Raw genomic sequence first — 18292 nt, 5'->3', positions numbered from 1 at the left:
CCTCTGTTATGAGTGAATTTGTTGGGGTCAATGGAATCTCCTAGACAGGGGTAACGTCGAGGGTGGTTCGGGAGGGTTAACCGGGTTTGTGGAGCGAGAAGCCGTCGTGACGAGGAGGAGTCCAAGGTGCACACTACCGTCGGTATGTTTTTGCGGTTCGTGATGCTGTGGCTGAGCCAAGCTCCTGGTCTGTGGTGTTCTTGCGCGTGAAGACTGAAGAAACGCAAGCTGAAAACATGTAAATGCAACGAAGCAATCTATTCAGCCGGACGAACTGCGACTAGGCCGTAAGACTGGCGATGAAGCCAGCCACATTGGCGAAGACGAGTCGCGGACAATATTTCCATCTCGCCTCTTTCCTCGGTTCGCTTGCATTTTGTTCTCCTCACCTGTCCGCTCACAAGTTTCGCCGTGATCTCGAGTTCATAATCGGGACAAGCCACAACCAACCGGAATTGACCACTCGGCAGCGAGTTTGCTTCTAGCGTTCAAGATCGAGAGCTTCGACAGCTAAGACGGTTAAAATCCCCCCCAAATTTGCCGGAATAATAGCCTGCGGTTGTGCATGTAACCCTCTTGGCGTGACGATTGACCAATTGGTTGATGTTGCGGGGGAATAAGTGGCAGGGAGGTGCACATAATAGCCGGACTTGGAATATAATCTGGGCGTGCTATTCAGCAGCTTGGAAATACCTAGGCTGATGGGGGAGACTAGTTGGGGATGAAGAGGAGGACGAGCAGGTTCATGTTGATGATGCACTCTTTCCGCTTCTCGAAGACTGTAATATACCAAACATGAACCTCTGGGCCTGGGTGAACGCCGCGGCCTCGGCGTCCAGTTGCTCCCAAGTAGCTGCTTTACCAACCAGCACCTTCTTCAGCGACGTATGCTACAACAGCAGTCCAGTTGCTTGTTGCCATCAAGTCTAAATCTACCAGCAGTTTTCGAAGATTTCGCTCAAAAATGACCGTTCTAGTCTGTTTAAAGCCAGACGTGACAAGCAGAAGTCGGAAGGCAATGAAAGAACGACGCTGGGTACCCGGGCGAGTGATACTGGATAGTGATGATCGGTCGAGGAATGATACGGCTCTGGCGATGGGTTGGGTGGAGGAAAAATACAACGATAAATGCTTCGTTGGTTGAACAATGTGAAGTGAGGTTTGATGGGCCAACTGGCTGGCCAAGTGGTGGTCCTGGAAAACTGCAATCATCTCTTACTTCCCTAGGTTCACTTTCCTGTGCTTCTCGTTTTTTCTTCTTCTCATCCTCCTCCTTCACCTCTCACTTACTGAGTTGCTCGTTCTATCTCTTGCCGTCCTTTGACTGCTTCCAGGGGCGTGAATAGGTCATCAGCTACGTGCTTACGCTGACTCTTTCTGTTGTTTGATGATTTCTCCATGTTCTTCCTCTTCCTTACCATTTCTATGGCCCTTCTCAAACAACAACACCAGTCTGATGATAGCCACTGCGGTGAACAAACTTACATGACAGAATAGATAGATACAATGAGACTCATCGCCGTCATATGACACAACGACTGAGGAAGTGAGTGGCCTATTTCAAGCTCAGAGCCACATATCAAAAGCCTTCCCTTCGTCTTCTTTATCAAAATCACCCGCTCTCTTGTGTAACCTTAAACGGTCAATTCTACACACTACACCACCCAAAACAGTAAATCATGTACTGGTCAACCTCCCCCTGCAGAACTAGTCCCGACACCACCGAAAGGGACCACAGAACATGTACATGTTCGCAACAACTACTCAAGGCCGCCTTCGAAGCAGCCACAATAGCCAGCCACGAATGCCGCAACCGTCTTTTCCACGCAATCTACTGCGACCTTGAGGTCCATTCAAAAACAAAAGGCAGCAAGCCACTCCACTCCTTCTGCATCCCCAACAACTTTATAGATATCATCGGCCCAGCGCTCGACCCGCAAATCCAACATATTCTGTGTCTGCACAACTTGCAAAGGAAATACAAGTATGTTTCCAAGCTTCGCAAGATCTTTTTAATCGCTATGCTTGCTTCGGTGGATTACATTGACTTTCTTGGGGACATGGTCAAAGTTGTTGACAATAACCAGGGGCAGTTATCCGATGACAAGCTCCCTATCGAAGGCAGCCAGGTGAGGGGCTTGAATGAGAAGTACGCGGCGAACTTTCGGGAGTTTTTTTGGTATCAGTACCTTTTTCTTGATGGATACTGCGGGGGTTCGTGTCGCTTTAAGCGGGAGGAGTTGGAAAAGACAACGCCGGAGGGAAGTGGTCGGAAATCGGATGTTCCGATCCTTTTGAACAAGAAAGATCTTGATAGACAGAAAAAGGTGGTCAGGTCGGCGGCTTTGAGTTTGGCGTTGATGTCGCGTTCTGATTGTCAACACTGCACGAAGAAGGTAGGCTTTTCTCGGTCTTGTTCGTCAGGGAGGACATTGAAGGTTTGAACTAACTCAACTGAGTGAGCTTGCAGAATTAGGTGGCAGGCATTCAAGGCTCAGCGACAAGTAAAATCTGCTAGCGATGAATGCAAGATTATGTCTTCCGTAGTGGCCGGCTTGTCAGATACCCCCGTGATGAAGATATCGACAGGTCTCTATTGTCGTGGGCAGGTGAAGATCCAGACTTCGTGGATAGAAGGGCAATCCCAATCACAACCCAAGCCCTTCCAGCTAGGATGACAACCTGCCACTACCAACTCCTTCACCGTGGGTAGCTCGTTGTTGTAATGGTAACATTCCCGGCGTGGAAATTCCGCGTCTGCATGTGTGCCACGGGAAGACAATGATTCGAGTCCGTTACGGGACACTCACGTTTTGAAGGAGAATCTATCCGCCCACACCCATCGTGCGGGAGATGAATTGATTCGAAAATGGCTCGTAGGTACATGAAGAAAAGACTCTGAATTTGGCAAACACAAAGGAGAACGCAATTTATGCGTTCTTCTTTCTAGGTAGCCGGTCCTCAGAAACACGGGAATAGTGGCACGGTCCTAGGTACCATGATCTCCCCTTCTCTCCCTCTCTCTTCAACCTCCAATCTTCCAAGCAGCCCCCCTCCCCCCTTCTTTCTCGAAGACATCTACTTAAAGAAAGAAGGCAAAGCCAAAAGAAAAAAGAAAGAAAAAAGCACAATCAAGCACGCATCAAAAACAACTCACCAACCACCCATCATGACCAACACCCAATCAACCTCGTTTCCAAACGTAACACATCAAACGCCCAAACCCACAATCGGGCTACATCAAACCACATAATCCACGCTCTCTCCCCTTCTCGCCCACTTTCTTTGTACGCGTACGCGTACACACCCAATTCATTTCCCCTCACCTCTGAGTCCTCTCCGCCCATAACATCATCACCTACGCCGCAGTCAACGGCGATCGTTTCGGGCGGTGGTCTCGGCGAAGGAGATTTCAGGCACACATGGCGGCGAGTGGACAGGCGCTTGGGAAGGAAGGGGGCGCAGTGTCAAGTTAAATGTACCCATGAGCGACGGAGATGGAGGGCACTGTGGTGTGGCTTATATCGAGGCGGTGGATGAGGCTTGGAAGCGATGCTACGTTGAACGTTCGTGGTGTTGAGCAGTTGGAAAGGGACCAATGGTAGGTATTGAGAGCACGTGAGAGGCACTTTCTGCGGACAACAGAAATAGGCACCCAACCCCCCGGAAATTGTGGTGAGATTGTCATTTCCCTGATCCTGAATGCGGTGTTTACCTCACATTTCCTCAAAGCTCACGAACATGAAGCGAAAATACGCCGATTTTCTGGGGTGTTCTACGTCTACCACGAGTCCTGCAGCGGGACACAAGCCGAACGCCAATCCATCAGGATCTGCAGCCTCTACTACGAGGCTCTGCGTGAAATGCCTCAACTACAATTTCAGCCCGAAAAAGCTTGATCCTGATCAGCTACCTCCCCTAGGAGAGCGTGGATATGAGAAGCCAGCAGTGTTCGACACATATGATAAGCTTCTTGTGTCGTCCGCAACTTGTCCCCTGCATAAACTTGTCTTGGAAGGACTTGAACGCACTTTGGCTCGAGGTACCCAGCAGAGCTTATCGAAATATGGGGTGGGAAAGAACAGCAAGGTCTTCGCCTTCATGTTGACGATGCAGTCGGAAGGGGAAGCCACCATTGGCTTTTTCATTATACCACCTGAAGAAGAGAGGCTTCGGCATCGTATTTTGCAGGCCCCGAGAATTGCGGAGTCATATTTGCGAGTCTATGCAGACAAGTCCCTAGCGCACGGTACCGCATCCTCAGGTCGCTGGGCTCGCAATCCACCACTCACACCCTGGAGTGAGCCATGGTTAGATTGGCTAAAGGGATGGCTCAACGCCTGTCTTGGGAAGCATGGACCGGAATGTTGCACGACGCTCTCCGGCGAGAGGATAGATGAGTTGTTACCTCCAGTTCTTCCCACTCGAATTATCGACGTAGGCCCACGGGAGGGCTCTGGAAGTGCCCGTCTTGTGGAATCCCAAGGGGAACGTGGGCATTACACTGCTCTCAGTTACTGCTGGGGAAGCTCTCGAAAATCCGACCGACCGTATCTCACCACAACAGAGACACTGGAGAAGCATCTCTCGGAGCTTCCGTGGGACCTGCTTCCGAAGACCCTTCGGGATGCCATTCTCTTAACCCGGGCAGTTGGGATGCGGTATCTTTGGATAGACTCGCTGTGCATTATCCAGGATTCTAACGACGACTGGGAGAAAGAAGCAGCAAGAATGGGTACCTTGTATGCGCAGGCGCGGCTTGTTATTGCCGCAACGATAGGCACAGATGCCCAGGCTGGTCTGTTTCCTTTCCAGACGTACATTCATCATCCAAGCCGGAGGAGTATTCCAAGTTGGAGGAGGTCTCCATCTCTGTATTTCCGCAACTTGCCGAATGAAAGAGGATCGCCGCAGCTCAATCTTCCTCTCTTTACCAGAGGGTGGGCAACCCAAGAATGGGTGCTCGCAAGACGAATTGTGTTTTGGACGCAGGAACGAATGTGCTGGTACTGCGCGAATGAATGTGTCGGGGATGATGGCAACAGCGTGTCCACTTACTCTGGCTTATTCCAACGATATACCACTTGGAAGGAAATCGCGACACTCTACTCCGGTAGAGATCTCACATACCCGACGGATAAGCTCATTGCTTTAAGCGGCATCGCCAACGAAATACAGAAGCAGAGGCCGAAAGACAAGTATGTGTTTGGATCGTGGCAGTCCAATCTTCCCCACGAACTCGTGTGGTCAGGTCAGGCGGGCACACCAACAGCTTCTGGACGGGAGGAATTGCACATTCCTTCATGGTCGTGGGTTGCCCATCATGGTGCTGTGCCATTTCTGGATCAGTTCCAACAATCCGCCCAGTCATCCATTTCAATCCTGGGGGAATTTTCCCTTCAGATAGTGGCCCGATTCAAGAGAGTGGACATTTACGAACCCGGGATGAAAGATTGGTGTTTGAATTGGGTACGGCTGGACAATGGAACATACTCCCTTGATTACCCAGGCTACGGAGTACCTGCGTGGGATATATTAAGTATTTGCTCGAAAGAAGTAGGCTCTGGTTCGGTGCAAGTTGCCAGGCATGACAAAAGAATATGGGCTGTGTTTGATACCCCAGACTTTCTCGGTACTTACCAAAAGGAGGGAGTTGGTGTAGGGACGTCTGCGGGCTCACCTGATGAGTTTTCATTGGTGGAGATTGTCTTTAACGAAGCGCGGCTCTATGGCGTTGTGGGATTGTTGTTGCGTAAAAGCCCCCATACCGCCGGCAGATATCTCAAGAGTTGGACTGGGGTTTGCTTATAATGATTGGTATGAAGACGCGGAAGTAGGCGAGTTCATCGTTGATTGATGGCGCGAATGAAGGATGACAGCGAGGCATGGTTCATGAAGAGCGAAGGGCAAGATGGTTGTGGGATGAAGGTGTCGAGAGAGAGGATTCTGCAGCTTGCACCAATTCTGGAATCTCCACGTGAATTGACCAGCTCATCCTTCTAGTCTCCTCGTGAAAAGTTAACCATGACGCAACTTCCGACTCCAGCAGAAGGCGTAACACCGACAATGGAAGGTACTTCCAGGAGGCAGGCCACTCTTGGAGCGGGGGCGATCAAAACGAGAAGCTGCTTCTGATCTCAACCGTGAAGCTTTGGGATTCGGCATTGGATCATGACGACCCATAAAGTACTCTGACAACGCAGACAAATGAAAGAGATCCATGCTATGGCTAGAAAAAATGAAAATCTCGTGACGACCTTGAATAAAACACAATGGGTACTATCTCTGCCCCTACAAACTCCAAGCACTCCCAGAGGCACCTCCCCGGGCCCCTTCCCCTCCCCTCCTCACTCACTCGACCGACGACTCCCCAACAACCTCCACATAACTCCTACACATCTTCAAAAACCTCTGCCGATACTCCTCCGGCGTAGTCGTGATACTCATCGGCCCCTGTTTACTAATCAACAAATTCCACAACTTGATCAAAACCGTCATCACCATCGGCTGCAACTTATGTTTTGCCCAAAAGAAATCCAAGATCGACGCTCGGTAGATATACTTTCCATCCGCCGACGCGATCCCGGTCCTCCATGACGGCGGACCAGGCGGCACCGATGGGCCTTCGGTCGGCGGCGCCACCTCTTCCAATACCACCTCTGATACCGCTTCTGGTGAAGAAGCAGCTGCAGCATCAGGTTCCTGCCCTGGGCCGGAGCCCGAGGGAGTAGAAGTAGTAGTATGCATCCTCACCAAAAACAACGAATAATCCACCGCCCCATGCTCCGCCAACAACCTCGTATCCTCCTCCAAACACCTAAAAAACTCATCCGCCTGTTCTTTATCCAGTCTAATCTTATCATGGAACTCATCCGCCAACTGGCTCTTCGTAGCCTCGCTAGTCAGCGCTCCATCAGCAATGTCGCGCTCAGGATAAAAGTACGAAGTGGGCTTCAGATCCCAATCCTCCCAGTCCACGTTGTTGTTGTCGCCGCCGCCGCGCTTCTTTGCTTCGGACCGGCCGCGGCCGTACATGATATTCTCCATGACGATATGGTGCGAGGGCGCAAGCCGCAAGATGCGGCCGAGCGAGTATCCCGAGGCGCCGAGAAAGTCGCAGATGCGCACGAGCAGCGAGCGCGGGTGCGTGGCCATGTATTCGACGTAGGGCGTCAAGAGGTCTTGGCGGAAGAAGGAGTGTTCCGAGTGGCGCGGGACGGACTTGACGAGATACTTTTGGTCTTTGGTTGAGTAGAAGGTCTGTCGTGTGTTAGTCGACGGATCTAATGGCATGGGTAATCAAGAATAAGACTAACCGAGCCGGAAAAGCCCATGTCTCCAATAGAACTCAGAGACTCTTCGGGTTTGTCGCCATCTTGTGGTGGCTGGAAGGATTCGTGGTAGTCATTGTCTTCAACGTCCCAATGGTTTCGACGCAAGTTAGCGAAATCGGCTGGTCGGATCTTTTGTAAGATCAACTGGTGGATAGAGAAGAACAGAGAGAACAGCGACAGGATCAGGCGAAGGGGATTTCTGTTGGTGGATCGTCGTTTCGCGAGTCCAGTGGTGTCGGTGATGGCCCGCGCGATCGAGCGTGCGATTGCTTTTGAACGTCCCATGATGCTTCTGTTCAGGTGGTATATACTGTGTAAGGCAAGTATGGATTTGGACGGAAGAACTGAAGCTTGGGTAAGGTAGATGGGAGGTCCAAAGTCGAGGCCCACCCGATGTCTTGAGATCTCCAGAGATCAGCTGAAAACAGTGCCTGGCCGTGCTTGCTGATCAGGAACGCCCAACGGCCTGGAACAGCATCGCTCTATCACTGACGTCATTGTGTTTACTTTGTACCCCGGATCTTATCACGCGTACCCCTAACCCTTATCGGCCACAGCCGTCTGCTGTCCGTCCCAAAGGATCACGACGAGCACATGCCTGCACATTATGCTTTGTTCAGGAGGCATGTCTTGGGGTAGGTGATGAGGGGTCAAAGTATACAAGCACCGGGGCACCTATGTTGCTTACATAAGGAAGTACAAGGCATTAACGATCCCGGAGTTGAAAGAATTCACGACAGCTGAGCTAGGAATCGAGCCTTCCTCCAAGCCTCACAGAGCTTGGGAAACTCACCTCCATCATCAGCAACCATTCCACATGCGAGGGAGATCACAGCAGAAATCCCAGTCATGGTTGCAACTGAATTACCATATGTACTTCCTCCCATCAACACCTTGACCAGAAGGGGAAGAGATCTCCTAAAACTCGCTATTCACACGCCCGGACTCCACGCCAATTTACCTACCACCAGGCCTCTTCGGCCTAGCGAACCCCCTACTCTGCACCGCCTTGGGATGCAACTCCCCCAACACCCCGTCCTCCGTGATCTCGCTCGGCTCCTCCACCTCAAACTTCTTGTCGACATTCAGTCCCTCCCTGCTCGCCACCTCGAGCACGGCCCGCTTCATCAGCGGGTACAGCATGCGCTGCTTGATAGCCACGCGCCCGCCGTTAGAGCTAGGGTTGGTGTAGAAGAAGAGAATGGGCGACTCCTCGGAGCCGTTGTGCGTGTGCGTGTACCGGAAGAACGTGAAGCGCGGCTCGGAGGGGGAGATGGCTTGGACGAGGTCGGCGATGGACGATGGGTTGGAAGAAGAAGAAGAAGAAGGGACGAGCTCGATGGTTTCGGTTGTGGGGTTGACTTTCTGTTGCGGATTATTAGTTACTATTCGAGCAGAGGAAGAAGAAGGGGAAGAACTTACAAGCATCACCAACCCCTCCCCACCCTCTTCAGCTAATCCCTTAAGAGCAGCCAACGCATCCTCCCCCATCGGCATCGCCATGTGCGTCCCCAGATGAATCTCCCGCTTACTCGTCCCCGCGCCCGCCTCCTGCTCCGCCCGCTTGACCTCCCCCAGACTCTTCTCCTCCTCCGTCAGCGGCGCGTCCAGCGCCGTATGCGCATCGTGCTTCTCGAAGCCCTGGCTGGTCAGCTCCTTGGCGTTGGTCGCGAAAATGGTCTCCCGGAAGTGTTCCGACCCGAGCTCGCGCACGAGCGTCAGCCGCGTCGAGGCGAACAGCATCTTTTGCCGCACGGGAGCCGTGTCGGGCACGTAGGTGACGGCCACCAGCGCAGGCGACGAGTCATAGCGGCGCAGGATGATGTAGAGAGCTTCTTTTTCTTTGATGTGGGGCGTCAGAAGGGTGTCGACGTTGGAGGCGAAAGAGGAGCCCGGGGAGGAGGTCAGAGTTTGGATGGGCTGGAGCTGTTCGTTGGCGATGTTGATGAGGAGGCCAAAGGTCGATGGGGAGCCGAGGAGGTCGTTGAATTGGGAGACCAGCTCCTTGGAGGCTGTGAGTGAAATGGATAGTAGGTTAGTGAGTGTGGTCTGATTTCCAACTTGCTGGGAGTTGGGCTGTGGTGTAGCTCTCTCTCCTCTCGCAACTTTCAAAAAGGAGGGGGGGGGGAGCTGGAGGTTTGCGACGATGGGGAAAGTGGGCGGCAACAGAACTTACCGGAAATTCCTGACTGCATCTTGTCTTGTGTTTCTCCTTGTCCCTACTGCAGTCAGTCGAGATATGGATAACAGGTGTCTTAGGTTAGAAGATGTTGATGTTTGGTACAAGTTGGGCTGGCTGCGATGACATGCGGTCAACCAAGAACCGGCGACGGGGCTCCCCGTAGCTACAGTATGGTGGGGTCCAGGCGGGTCCCCTCTCGTGCCAGCAAGGTCCATGGAGTGGGCCCCCAGGCAGATGTACCTGAGTTTACCCCTGGTCTTCACCACGGCAACGCCTTTTCTTTACTCCATCTTCACATTCAATTGTCACTTTTTATAGCTATCCAGGTTTAAAGCAGGGAGTTCAAGATCTCGAGGGTGTATCACAAGGCAAATAAATGCGCGGATTGAAGCGTGACCAGTACATTCGCGAGTTATAGTGGTCTTACAGTCAAAAATGCCGGGAGAAGAAAAGCTAGGACCTTAACAGTTGTTCACGCAATTTACACCCAAGGTAAATAGTGCATTATCTCAGTGCACATGGACAGTGCCTGGGTGAAATCCGCTTCAAGTATTGGGATCTCTCATGAACAAAGTTCATAATCACACGAGCAGCCGGAGATACGCGCATTGTTCACTCGCGAAGCGTTTGCAAGGAAGAATTTGGCTGTTGTGCTCAGAATCAATCGCCTTCTTTCCAACCAGTGTACTACACCAAAAACGTTCAGGGTATCAAACAAGAAAATAGTACCTAAGAAGTAGTACATCCAACTTCCACAACTTCCACGACTTCCAACATTAAGCAAAACCAGTCCCCCACCTTTCCACCCCAAATGGCATCGCACCCTCTAGTGCCGCAAGATCCTTAAAATCGTGCTCCAAATCCTCTACTCCCTCGTCATATCCATCGTTATCATCATCATTCCTGTTATTATTGCCGTCGTTGTTGCCGTCGTTGTTGGTTCCTGGCCTCTCTCTCTGTCTGTAAAGACCAGCAGCAGCCACCGCTTGAGCCTGTTTCAGCTCGCTATAAGCAGGCAAATACTCTTCTTCCACTTGCTTTTGTGACCGTCGAACGCTTGACTGCCGTCCGGGTTCATTTTCATTCACAGGGTAATCATCATACCCCGGCGGCCCAATACCAGCAAAGGCACTCCCTCTGGAAAAAGTCCTACCCAGGCCCGCCGACCCGAAATCCTGCTGCCCGATATATGTGCGTGCGCTTGCCGCGCTTGTTTGTCTGCTTATGCTCTGCCCACCGCCACCTCCATACCCTCCACCAACTGTCCGCGTACTGGACTTGCTCGCCTGTCTGCTCACTCCCGGGGTCCTGTCTTCATAAGACTGATAAATGATTGCGCCTGTGGGGCCGGGCAACCTGATCTCCTCCGCTTCCAGAACCTCAGCAATATCTCTGACCAAAACCTCCATGGGACAAATGTAGGCAACCCTCTTCCTGCTACTCCATGCCAGGATGTGACCGCAGACACTGCCCCCGTCTCTTTCTACCACCCAGGCTCCGGAGTCGCCGGGGATACCCATGGGCAGGGGCTGGCGACGGGAGTTGATCGTTTGGTCACCAGATCCGGAGGGACGGTTGGGACGGTTAGGTACGAGACCGAGAGAAGGAGTACCCGAAATTTGGTAAGTGTGACTGGGAGATGCTCGACCGAGTATTTTCACCGACGTGAGGGTGGGGAGGATGGTGCCTGTTTGCAGGCCAGAGGTGCGGGCCATGCATTGCACTTGGAGACCGGGAAGGGTATGGGAGGGGGCGATGGAGGTTGGGAGGATTGTTGGGATTTGGTCGGGGGGAATGCTGGACAGACGGGTGTGTTTGTTAGAAGCTTTGGGAATAAAGTTATCAGATGGTTGGCGATCGTCTTCGAATTCGAAGAGGGCCCAGTCGATTTCGTGCACGAGCCCGTTTTCTTTCCGCCGCCGAATACCACTGGAGGCGTACATCTCCCCGACCCGGAAGGTGTCGAGGTGGTCTTGGTCTTTGTCCTCAGCGGAGGGGTAGAAGTCAGAGGCAACGTCATCTAGAGCCGGCTGCGTGATGATGAAGCCTTCGCCGCAGCCGGGCTCAATGCCGGGGATGTCACCTGGTTCGGTGAACTGCTCCTCTTCTTCATAGTAGTCGCCATCGTCAGAAGCTTCGCTGGTTATGGCGGATTCGGAATAGGCTTCGGAATCGGTGTCAGAGAATTCACAGGCATAGTCATCGTTTTCGCTGCTTTCGGGGGAGGATTCGTCGGTGTTTGAGTACTGTTGAGCATACCATGCGGCCAAATCGTTTAGACCCCCACCTGCCATACTCCTTGTATTATCATCGGCGGCTTGATCGGAATCTGGGTCATCCAACATGTGATGCACCGTCATCCCGTAGGGCTTATCGTCCACCACGATGAGTCCTCCCAAACTGACAGGCGGCAAGTGTCGATCGCCAATCCATGCTCCAATACTCGCCCCATTCTGTGGCGTTGGCTGGTATGACGGGTTGGCGGCTATGACATCTCCAGTATCGTCCGAGTTGGCCATGCTACGGTTAATAACCTGCTTCCGCGATCGGAGAACCTGACCTTTGCACACCTTGAGTCCGAGATTCGACCTTGTTCCATCGAACAGAACGCCCAGCTTCTTCTTCAAAATGGCCCTGACCTTGTTTACCGAAGTGCAGACGACCAGAATGGTAGGTTTGGTACGCTGTGGCGATTCGCCGATCGATTCGAGGGAGATCTCAACGGACTCGGGGTTCTTTCGGTAGAAGGCTTTGAGAGCCGAGTTGATCTCGGGCATGAGAACAGAGTTCCACTGTTCGACGACATCGGGTGGCAGCGGTACATGTGGGTAAAGGCGTGCCTTTTCCTTGATGGAAGAGTCATTTGCTTGCCGAGCTAAGCACGTGTAAGAGGTTAGATATGTCAGATATCGGACGAAACGCGGCTTCTTACCTTGAATCTTGGCCCGCACTTCCAGTTCAGGGTGCACTGGTACCACAGTAATGGAAGGATCTGATTCCTCACTCTTGCGGGCTTTGGGAGTTGGCTTTTCGATAGAAGTCTTTTCAGACTTTGTCTCCTTGGATGAGCCAGAACCAGAAGCAACTGGCTCTGAAGGAATCTGCAAAGCTGGCGGTGCAGGAGAGAGGTCATCTCCAAGTCTCTCCTCCAAATTGCTCACTCCGTCCAAAATGCAGCATGCTTCGAGATACCGACTAGCCTTGAACTCAACATGGCGAGCAATCTCGTCCACAGTATGTTGGCCACCAATCTCCTGGTCAACTGCCTTCAGGCAGGTCTGAACTGCCTTCATGTAAAGCGTACCGCATCGAATAGCGAGCTGGTCAAGGATGGCGTCGGAAACAACTGGATTCTGGACATCCGGGAGTATACTCTCCAGCTTGTTCCAAAGACCGACCGAGATAAGAATCATGGCCAAAGAGTAAAGATCCAATGTCTTGGAATCCGCATTGTTGGAGAGAGGACTTTGGGTACTGTTCTTTGGGTCTAACGGATGCCTATAAGGCGTGAAGGGTTCAGGTTCGTCTTGTGATTGTGGATCTGAGAACAAGTCAAATGATGAGACCAAAGGTCGTCTGATGTCGACCTCGCCTCGACTCATTCCGCTGATCTCTGGGTCGGTGCTGACTGCATTGCAGAAGGAGATATTATCAATAAGCAGGTTGCCATGAGTGATACCCCTGGCGTGCATGTCAAAGACGGTGTTGGCCAGGTTGGCAGCCAGACGGAACTTTGCCTCAAGCTTCGGTTCAAAGTCGGGACGAGCAAGCAGATCTCCCAACGAGCACATGGAGTACAATGGATTCTGGGTAAGGTTCTCGTAGGTCACCGGATTGAAGGTTCGAGGGAATCTGTAAACGAGACCGAACCTTGAGTTCTCCATGTCCTCAAAATAGGCCAATAGGCGAGGAAGACCAGTCCAAGAACTGGATGAACGTTGGGGATCGGCTTGAAGACCGGACGACAAACGTTCAAACTTGGCCATCGGTGGTGTTATCCCCGTGATCGAGTAGAGGCTGTCAAAGGGCGCATATTCCAAAAGGAGAGGTCCGTAGGGTATTTGAGCGCCCATCCGTTGCATCAACTCGGCATAGGCCTGCTTGCCCATAAAGACAATCTCCCTTGTCCCCGGCTCCTGGCTTCCAGCCTCGGTCATAGGCACGGCCTGCATGTCGCGTAGGTTCATGAGAGTGCTAGGATCGATTTGTTGTGGTGTCTGGATCCTGGTAGACTCGAATGGGCGATAGTCTTCGGTAGGGGAGGAAACAGCCCTCTGAAGTCTCTCACGGGCGGCAGATGAATGCTGGGCATAGGAAGATCTAGTCCGGGACAGGTCGTAGAGGGTATCAATGGACGTTGTCAGATCGCGGATAAGGTCCTCGAAGCGGTTCTTGTCCCACACCACCATCCTGATCTTCTCTCCCCGCTTTGGTGGTTGATAGGGCTCATTGCTCTCGCCGGTCAACTGCTTGGAGCTATTCCATAGTGGCTCAGCCTCAGCTAGGATGTCCTTGATGGTGGACATGATACTCCCAACGACTTCGCTGAGGCCGGCCTTGGACAGGGACGAGTCAATGTAGACTTCGGCGGAGTGAGTAGGATCGGACCATTCCAGCCCCCAGCTGACAAGACGGTCCTTTTGGATCTTGAGCTTGCGGTGGAGAGACTTGATCTCGGGATCGGCCTCGGCATGTTGGACGGGCTCTTTAACGAAGTCTGAGGACTTTTTCGTATCGTTATAAAGCCTGCTGAGTCTCCTGTTGAGGGACGGCCCCAGCTGGAAGCCGCCCATGGGGATACCGGATGCCATGATTACGGTTTAAATCGGGTCTGTGTTGTGAGAACTGGACAGTACTGTGATAGATGCTGCGTCGATGAGCAGCTGGAAAGCTGAATTATTTTCGAATAATATCGCGGGCTAATACATGGCGTTGAGGTCTCTGATAGTCCAGTCGAGAAGTGAAGAAGCTGATGATCGAAAAGTGAAGAGATATCCGAAAGGGATCAAATTGAATTGAAGTAACGTAACACAAGAGGCGACAAGTGGAGGCCAAGACAACGCGGCTCGATTTGTCGATTGTAACCCGAGACCACTCAGCTGAATGATATGCAAAAGGTGGTAGTCAATGTGAAAGTGAGTGTGGCACCCGATATATGGAAATAAACAACAGAAGATATGATGGGAAGGGTCAAGTCATGATTTGTGGCTGGGGGGTGGTGGGTGGGTGAGAAAAGAGCCGCAACTTTTTGGGAATTCGTGAGCAGATCCGCGGACTTCGCCCGTTCCTCTCTGACCTCCCGTCTATGAGAGCAAAGAACCCTCCCGCTGCGGTCATCACGACCTACGGAACAGCAGGGCTTTGCACCTTCTCAAGAATGTCGGTGCCTGGCTCATTTCTTCTTTCCTACCTGGGAAATAATGTTGTGTCTAGACGGCCGCTCCATTTCTTTGAGGGAAAGAGGGTCGGTGCCATGGGGCTCGTGGCTTCCGAACCGCGTGTCTGGCCATTGGTCCCGCGGTGGGGTTCCCGAATCCTGCTGCCTGCTGTCGAGACGTGAATTACAGCGGGGGTCCGAGCACGGTCTGTCATTGGTCAGAGGCGGTCTTGATCTGCAGTTTCACACCCTGACAGTCCTTTTCAGTTGCCAAGATCACAACTGCCAACTGCCAAAGACCTCTTGTCTCGACTCTTCCCTCGACTTTCCTTATGTTCACCACTCTCCCCAGTGTAGGCTTCAGCCAACCGGAGATTACCTCGACACCAAGTCCCGATCAGTTCTAAAATCCCGCTAGCTATTTACATGTTCCATATTGCGTGCTGTTTCTCCCTTCTCGCCACCACCTGAACCCGGCATGCCCTGGTCTCCCTAGACTCTTCACCACGATGGCCCTTGTGGAAGAACTCATCCATCTCCTCTAGCTTCTAGGCCGCCTTCGAAGTACCTGATCATCCCGGATTTAAGCCTCAATCGCCCTGTTTAGCCTCTAGTAATCTGGAGGATCATGGATCACGGATTTCTTAGATCTAGCGTCAGACTGTTCAGGCTCCATCCTCGGACATTTCAACCGTCTTCGCTTCTTCCAGGCCGCCGGATTTACACTCGCCTCTTCACAAGGCCCCCTTGGAACTATGTTCAATGACAAGATGGACTGCCTGGAACATGTCATCCCGTGGAACGTTTGGGTTTCTGGAATATCGATAGTGTATCTCTCGTCTTCGAAGGATCATTCGCTCGGCTACAAGGAAACTCCCTCGCATACAACCATCACTTGGTCCTCCATGTGTTCCGTATCAGTGGTCTATCAACTAGACACCATCCCCCCCTTTCACAGCGCGATCTAGGTCACATAACTGAACGACACCGGCAGCTTGAGCCACGTCGAGGCCCAATATACAGCACGGTCGGATGCAGTAGCGGATGCATCTGTCACCCACAACTCAGACCCATCAACGGTCTCCAGCGACTCAGAAGCCAGTTAATTCTGCTGCCTGGCCGCTCGCCTCAACCACATGGCCGGCTTTTTTCAACGTCCGCTACACCACCACAACATGACTTATCACACATCGCGGCCGCATAAAATTTCCACAGCAAGACACACGGGGATGAAACATGAGTTTATCGCTCAATCGTTGGCGTAGTACTGAATCTTGAGCTTGGTGGTCATGAAATTCGGTTTGCAGCGGATGAATAGTGGTAGCCCCGTTTCTGACGACAGAACCCAAAGGGGTATGACCTGGTCAGAAACACCGGGTCAACTTCTCACAAATCATATCACCCGAATCGTACAGAATTCGATGAGCGATGTATTCCAGAAGTGTCCGCAGATGGGAGTTCTATCCAAAATTGCTGGTCCTACTTCTTGTTTTCTTTGCTCGGCAGTCCTGGAAAAGCTATTATTACCATTGGTGCCCGGTCATCGCTAAAAATTACCCAGAAGGAGCGTCCCGTCTTCAGGCTACGGAATATGGTCAGCGATCGACCGATGCCGCTGAGGCCCAGAACTATCTCAACTGGAGTGGGCGAGGTGCGTTTCACTCGGTCTTACCACGCAAGATAGGCGCAGGCTGACAACTGACATCGGTCCATCGTGTGAGAGCCCTTGGGTACCTACCTCTAAGTGAATCATGAAAGGAAAGAAAAAAAAAGCCATCAGCCACCGACCGCCTCGAGTCCGAGTCAAGAAAGCGAAAGATAGCTCCTTCTCGTTGCCTGACATGTCGAGTCTAGCACCCTATCGCATCCCAGTCTACGAGCATGAAGCGTGCTGCCGGTCAAACCAGACCCTCAAGGAACCCATCCAGCAGAAATCGCCCGCGTACAGCGGTATTCTCACTTCCCTGGTATTGCATCCCTAACCGGCAGATCGAACTCCTCGTCTTTCCGCACTTGCCTTTTTTTCTGGACGTGAACCTAGCTGTCTGCACTCCCTCTCTCACCACTCGGATTAGGACGTACCCCCCTTGCCTTCAAGAACTTGGCCGAAGTGCCATGACATTCTGGACTATTGCCGCCCAGACAACTTGAAGTAGATAAAGTGACACACAGACATCGTTGGCGTCGCTTGACATGCAGTACGCTGAATAACTTGCATGCATTTGATCTAACTTGTAACAGCCTCGTGATCTATTTAGGTACGGGACCGGATTTCCAAGTGTTGAAGCTGTACGGGCTTTCATGTGCCTGGGTAGCCTGACTTGATCCCATTCCGGACTTACAACGAGGAATTATCTTTGGGTCTCATGGGTAGGTAGCTAGGCAAAAAGGCTGTTCACCCTACATTTACATATGGGTGCCTACAGTACCTCTACGTAGCCGCCGAGCTGGTTTTCATGTCATTCGATCTTACATGAGCGTGGCTTGGGATTGGATTCAGGCGGGTACGCGAGAAGACATTGGATAAGGTACCTCTAGGTGCCATTAGCTCGGGTAACTTGGCAAGGCCCTTCAATCCTTAATCCTTCTCCTGCGTCTACCAAGACCATCACGAAACTCAGACCAAGCAGCGACAAACTTAACATGACAAGGAAAACATGAGAAACAAAAAACCGAGTAACAATACCGTAGGAAGATCTAGGCAGAAGTGTTTCGAACAAGGAACCATGAAAAACAAACACAAAATAAGAAACAAGGGAAAAGATAGCAACCTGCACGTCACACTCCATGTCTGCTTCCTCCCAGCAGTCCCAGGTCCACAGCCCGATGATACCTACCCTACCTACCCTACCTACCTACCCAACCTACCTACCTACCCTACCTACCTTTATCTACACCACACGTCCACACCACACCACACCATCGATGACATGCTCTACTGGCGTCAACCTAGGTAGTCAGCAGCCACCAGACCCTAACACTCCATACCTATCGCTCCATGTCTTCATCCTCCAGCTTGGCAAAATTGCATTGCAGCTAGCAGAAGCGATGAACTCGGAAGGCACTAAGTGGTGGGTGTGGTGGGTGATCACCTGGTAGTGTACATAAAGTGTGTATTTTCGAGACTAGGTACCTAAGTACCTACCTAGCTACCTCTACCTACCTACCTACCTACCTACCTACATACCTCCCTATCTACTTTGATGACCGCCAAGTTGTAGATATAGTAATATAGTAATGTAGGAAGTCTAGTATCAAGCATCCAGGAGCTGAGAACATGGGACAGTAAGATAAAACAAAGTGCAGAAGTGTTTGTGGGTGGTGCACTCGTGAGCTATGAAGTTTTTTTTTTTTTTTTTTTTTTTTTTTTTTTTTTTTTGGGGGGGGGGGGGGGGGGGG

At 51.8% G+C, this 18292-nt stretch overlaps 4 protein-coding genes across 4 annotated transcripts; 2 read left to right on the top strand and 2 right to left on the bottom strand.

The window, feature by feature from the left end:
- Window positions 1-1679: 1679 nt before the first annotated feature.
- Window positions 1680-2374, top strand: NEUTE1DRAFT_101196 (uncharacterized protein; the record flags this gene model as incomplete). Its single annotated transcript, XM_009853076.1, has 2 exons — window positions 1680-2214; window positions 2322-2374. 2 exons carry the CDS (start codon window positions 1680-1682, stop codon window positions 2372-2374), a joined length of 588 nt encoding a protein of 195 aa, XP_009851378.1.
- Window positions 2375-3484: 1110 nt separating this feature from the next.
- Window positions 3485-6185, top strand: NEUTE1DRAFT_101195 (uncharacterized protein; the record flags this gene model as incomplete). The annotated part of the gene is made up of 3 exons (XM_009853075.1): window positions 3485-3566; window positions 3830-5198; window positions 6047-6185. 3 exons carry the CDS (start codon window positions 3485-3487, stop codon window positions 6183-6185), a joined length of 1590 nt encoding a protein of 529 aa, XP_009851377.1.
- On the bottom strand, window positions 6177-9610 carry NEUTE1DRAFT_64093 (uncharacterized protein; the record flags this gene model as incomplete). Its single annotated transcript, XM_009853074.1, has 5 exons — window positions 6177-7260; window positions 7498-7678; window positions 8296-8699; window positions 8757-9346; window positions 9511-9610. 5 exons carry the CDS (start codon window positions 9527-9529, stop codon window positions 6352-6354), a joined length of 2103 nt encoding a protein of 700 aa, XP_009851376.1.
- Window positions 9611-10161: 551 nt separating this feature from the next.
- Window positions 10162-14327, bottom strand: NEUTE1DRAFT_146735 (uncharacterized protein; the record flags this gene model as incomplete). The annotated part of the gene is made up of 2 exons (XM_009853073.1): window positions 10162-12391; window positions 12449-14327. 2 exons carry the CDS (start codon window positions 14325-14327, stop codon window positions 10293-10295), a joined length of 3978 nt encoding a protein of 1325 aa, XP_009851375.1.
- Between the last annotated feature and the right edge of the window lie 3965 nt (window positions 14328-18292).

This window comes from Neurospora tetrasperma (assembly GCF_000213175.1).
Source record: "Neurospora tetrasperma FGSC 2508 unplaced genomic scaffold NEUTE1scaffold_3, whole genome shotgun sequence".
In the NCBI taxonomy this organism is placed as follows: Eukaryota; Fungi; Ascomycota; class Sordariomycetes; order Sordariales; family Sordariaceae; genus Neurospora; species Neurospora tetrasperma.
The sequence above is the reverse complement of the archived record's forward strand: the minus strand, read 5'-3'. Positions and strand labels throughout refer to the sequence as shown.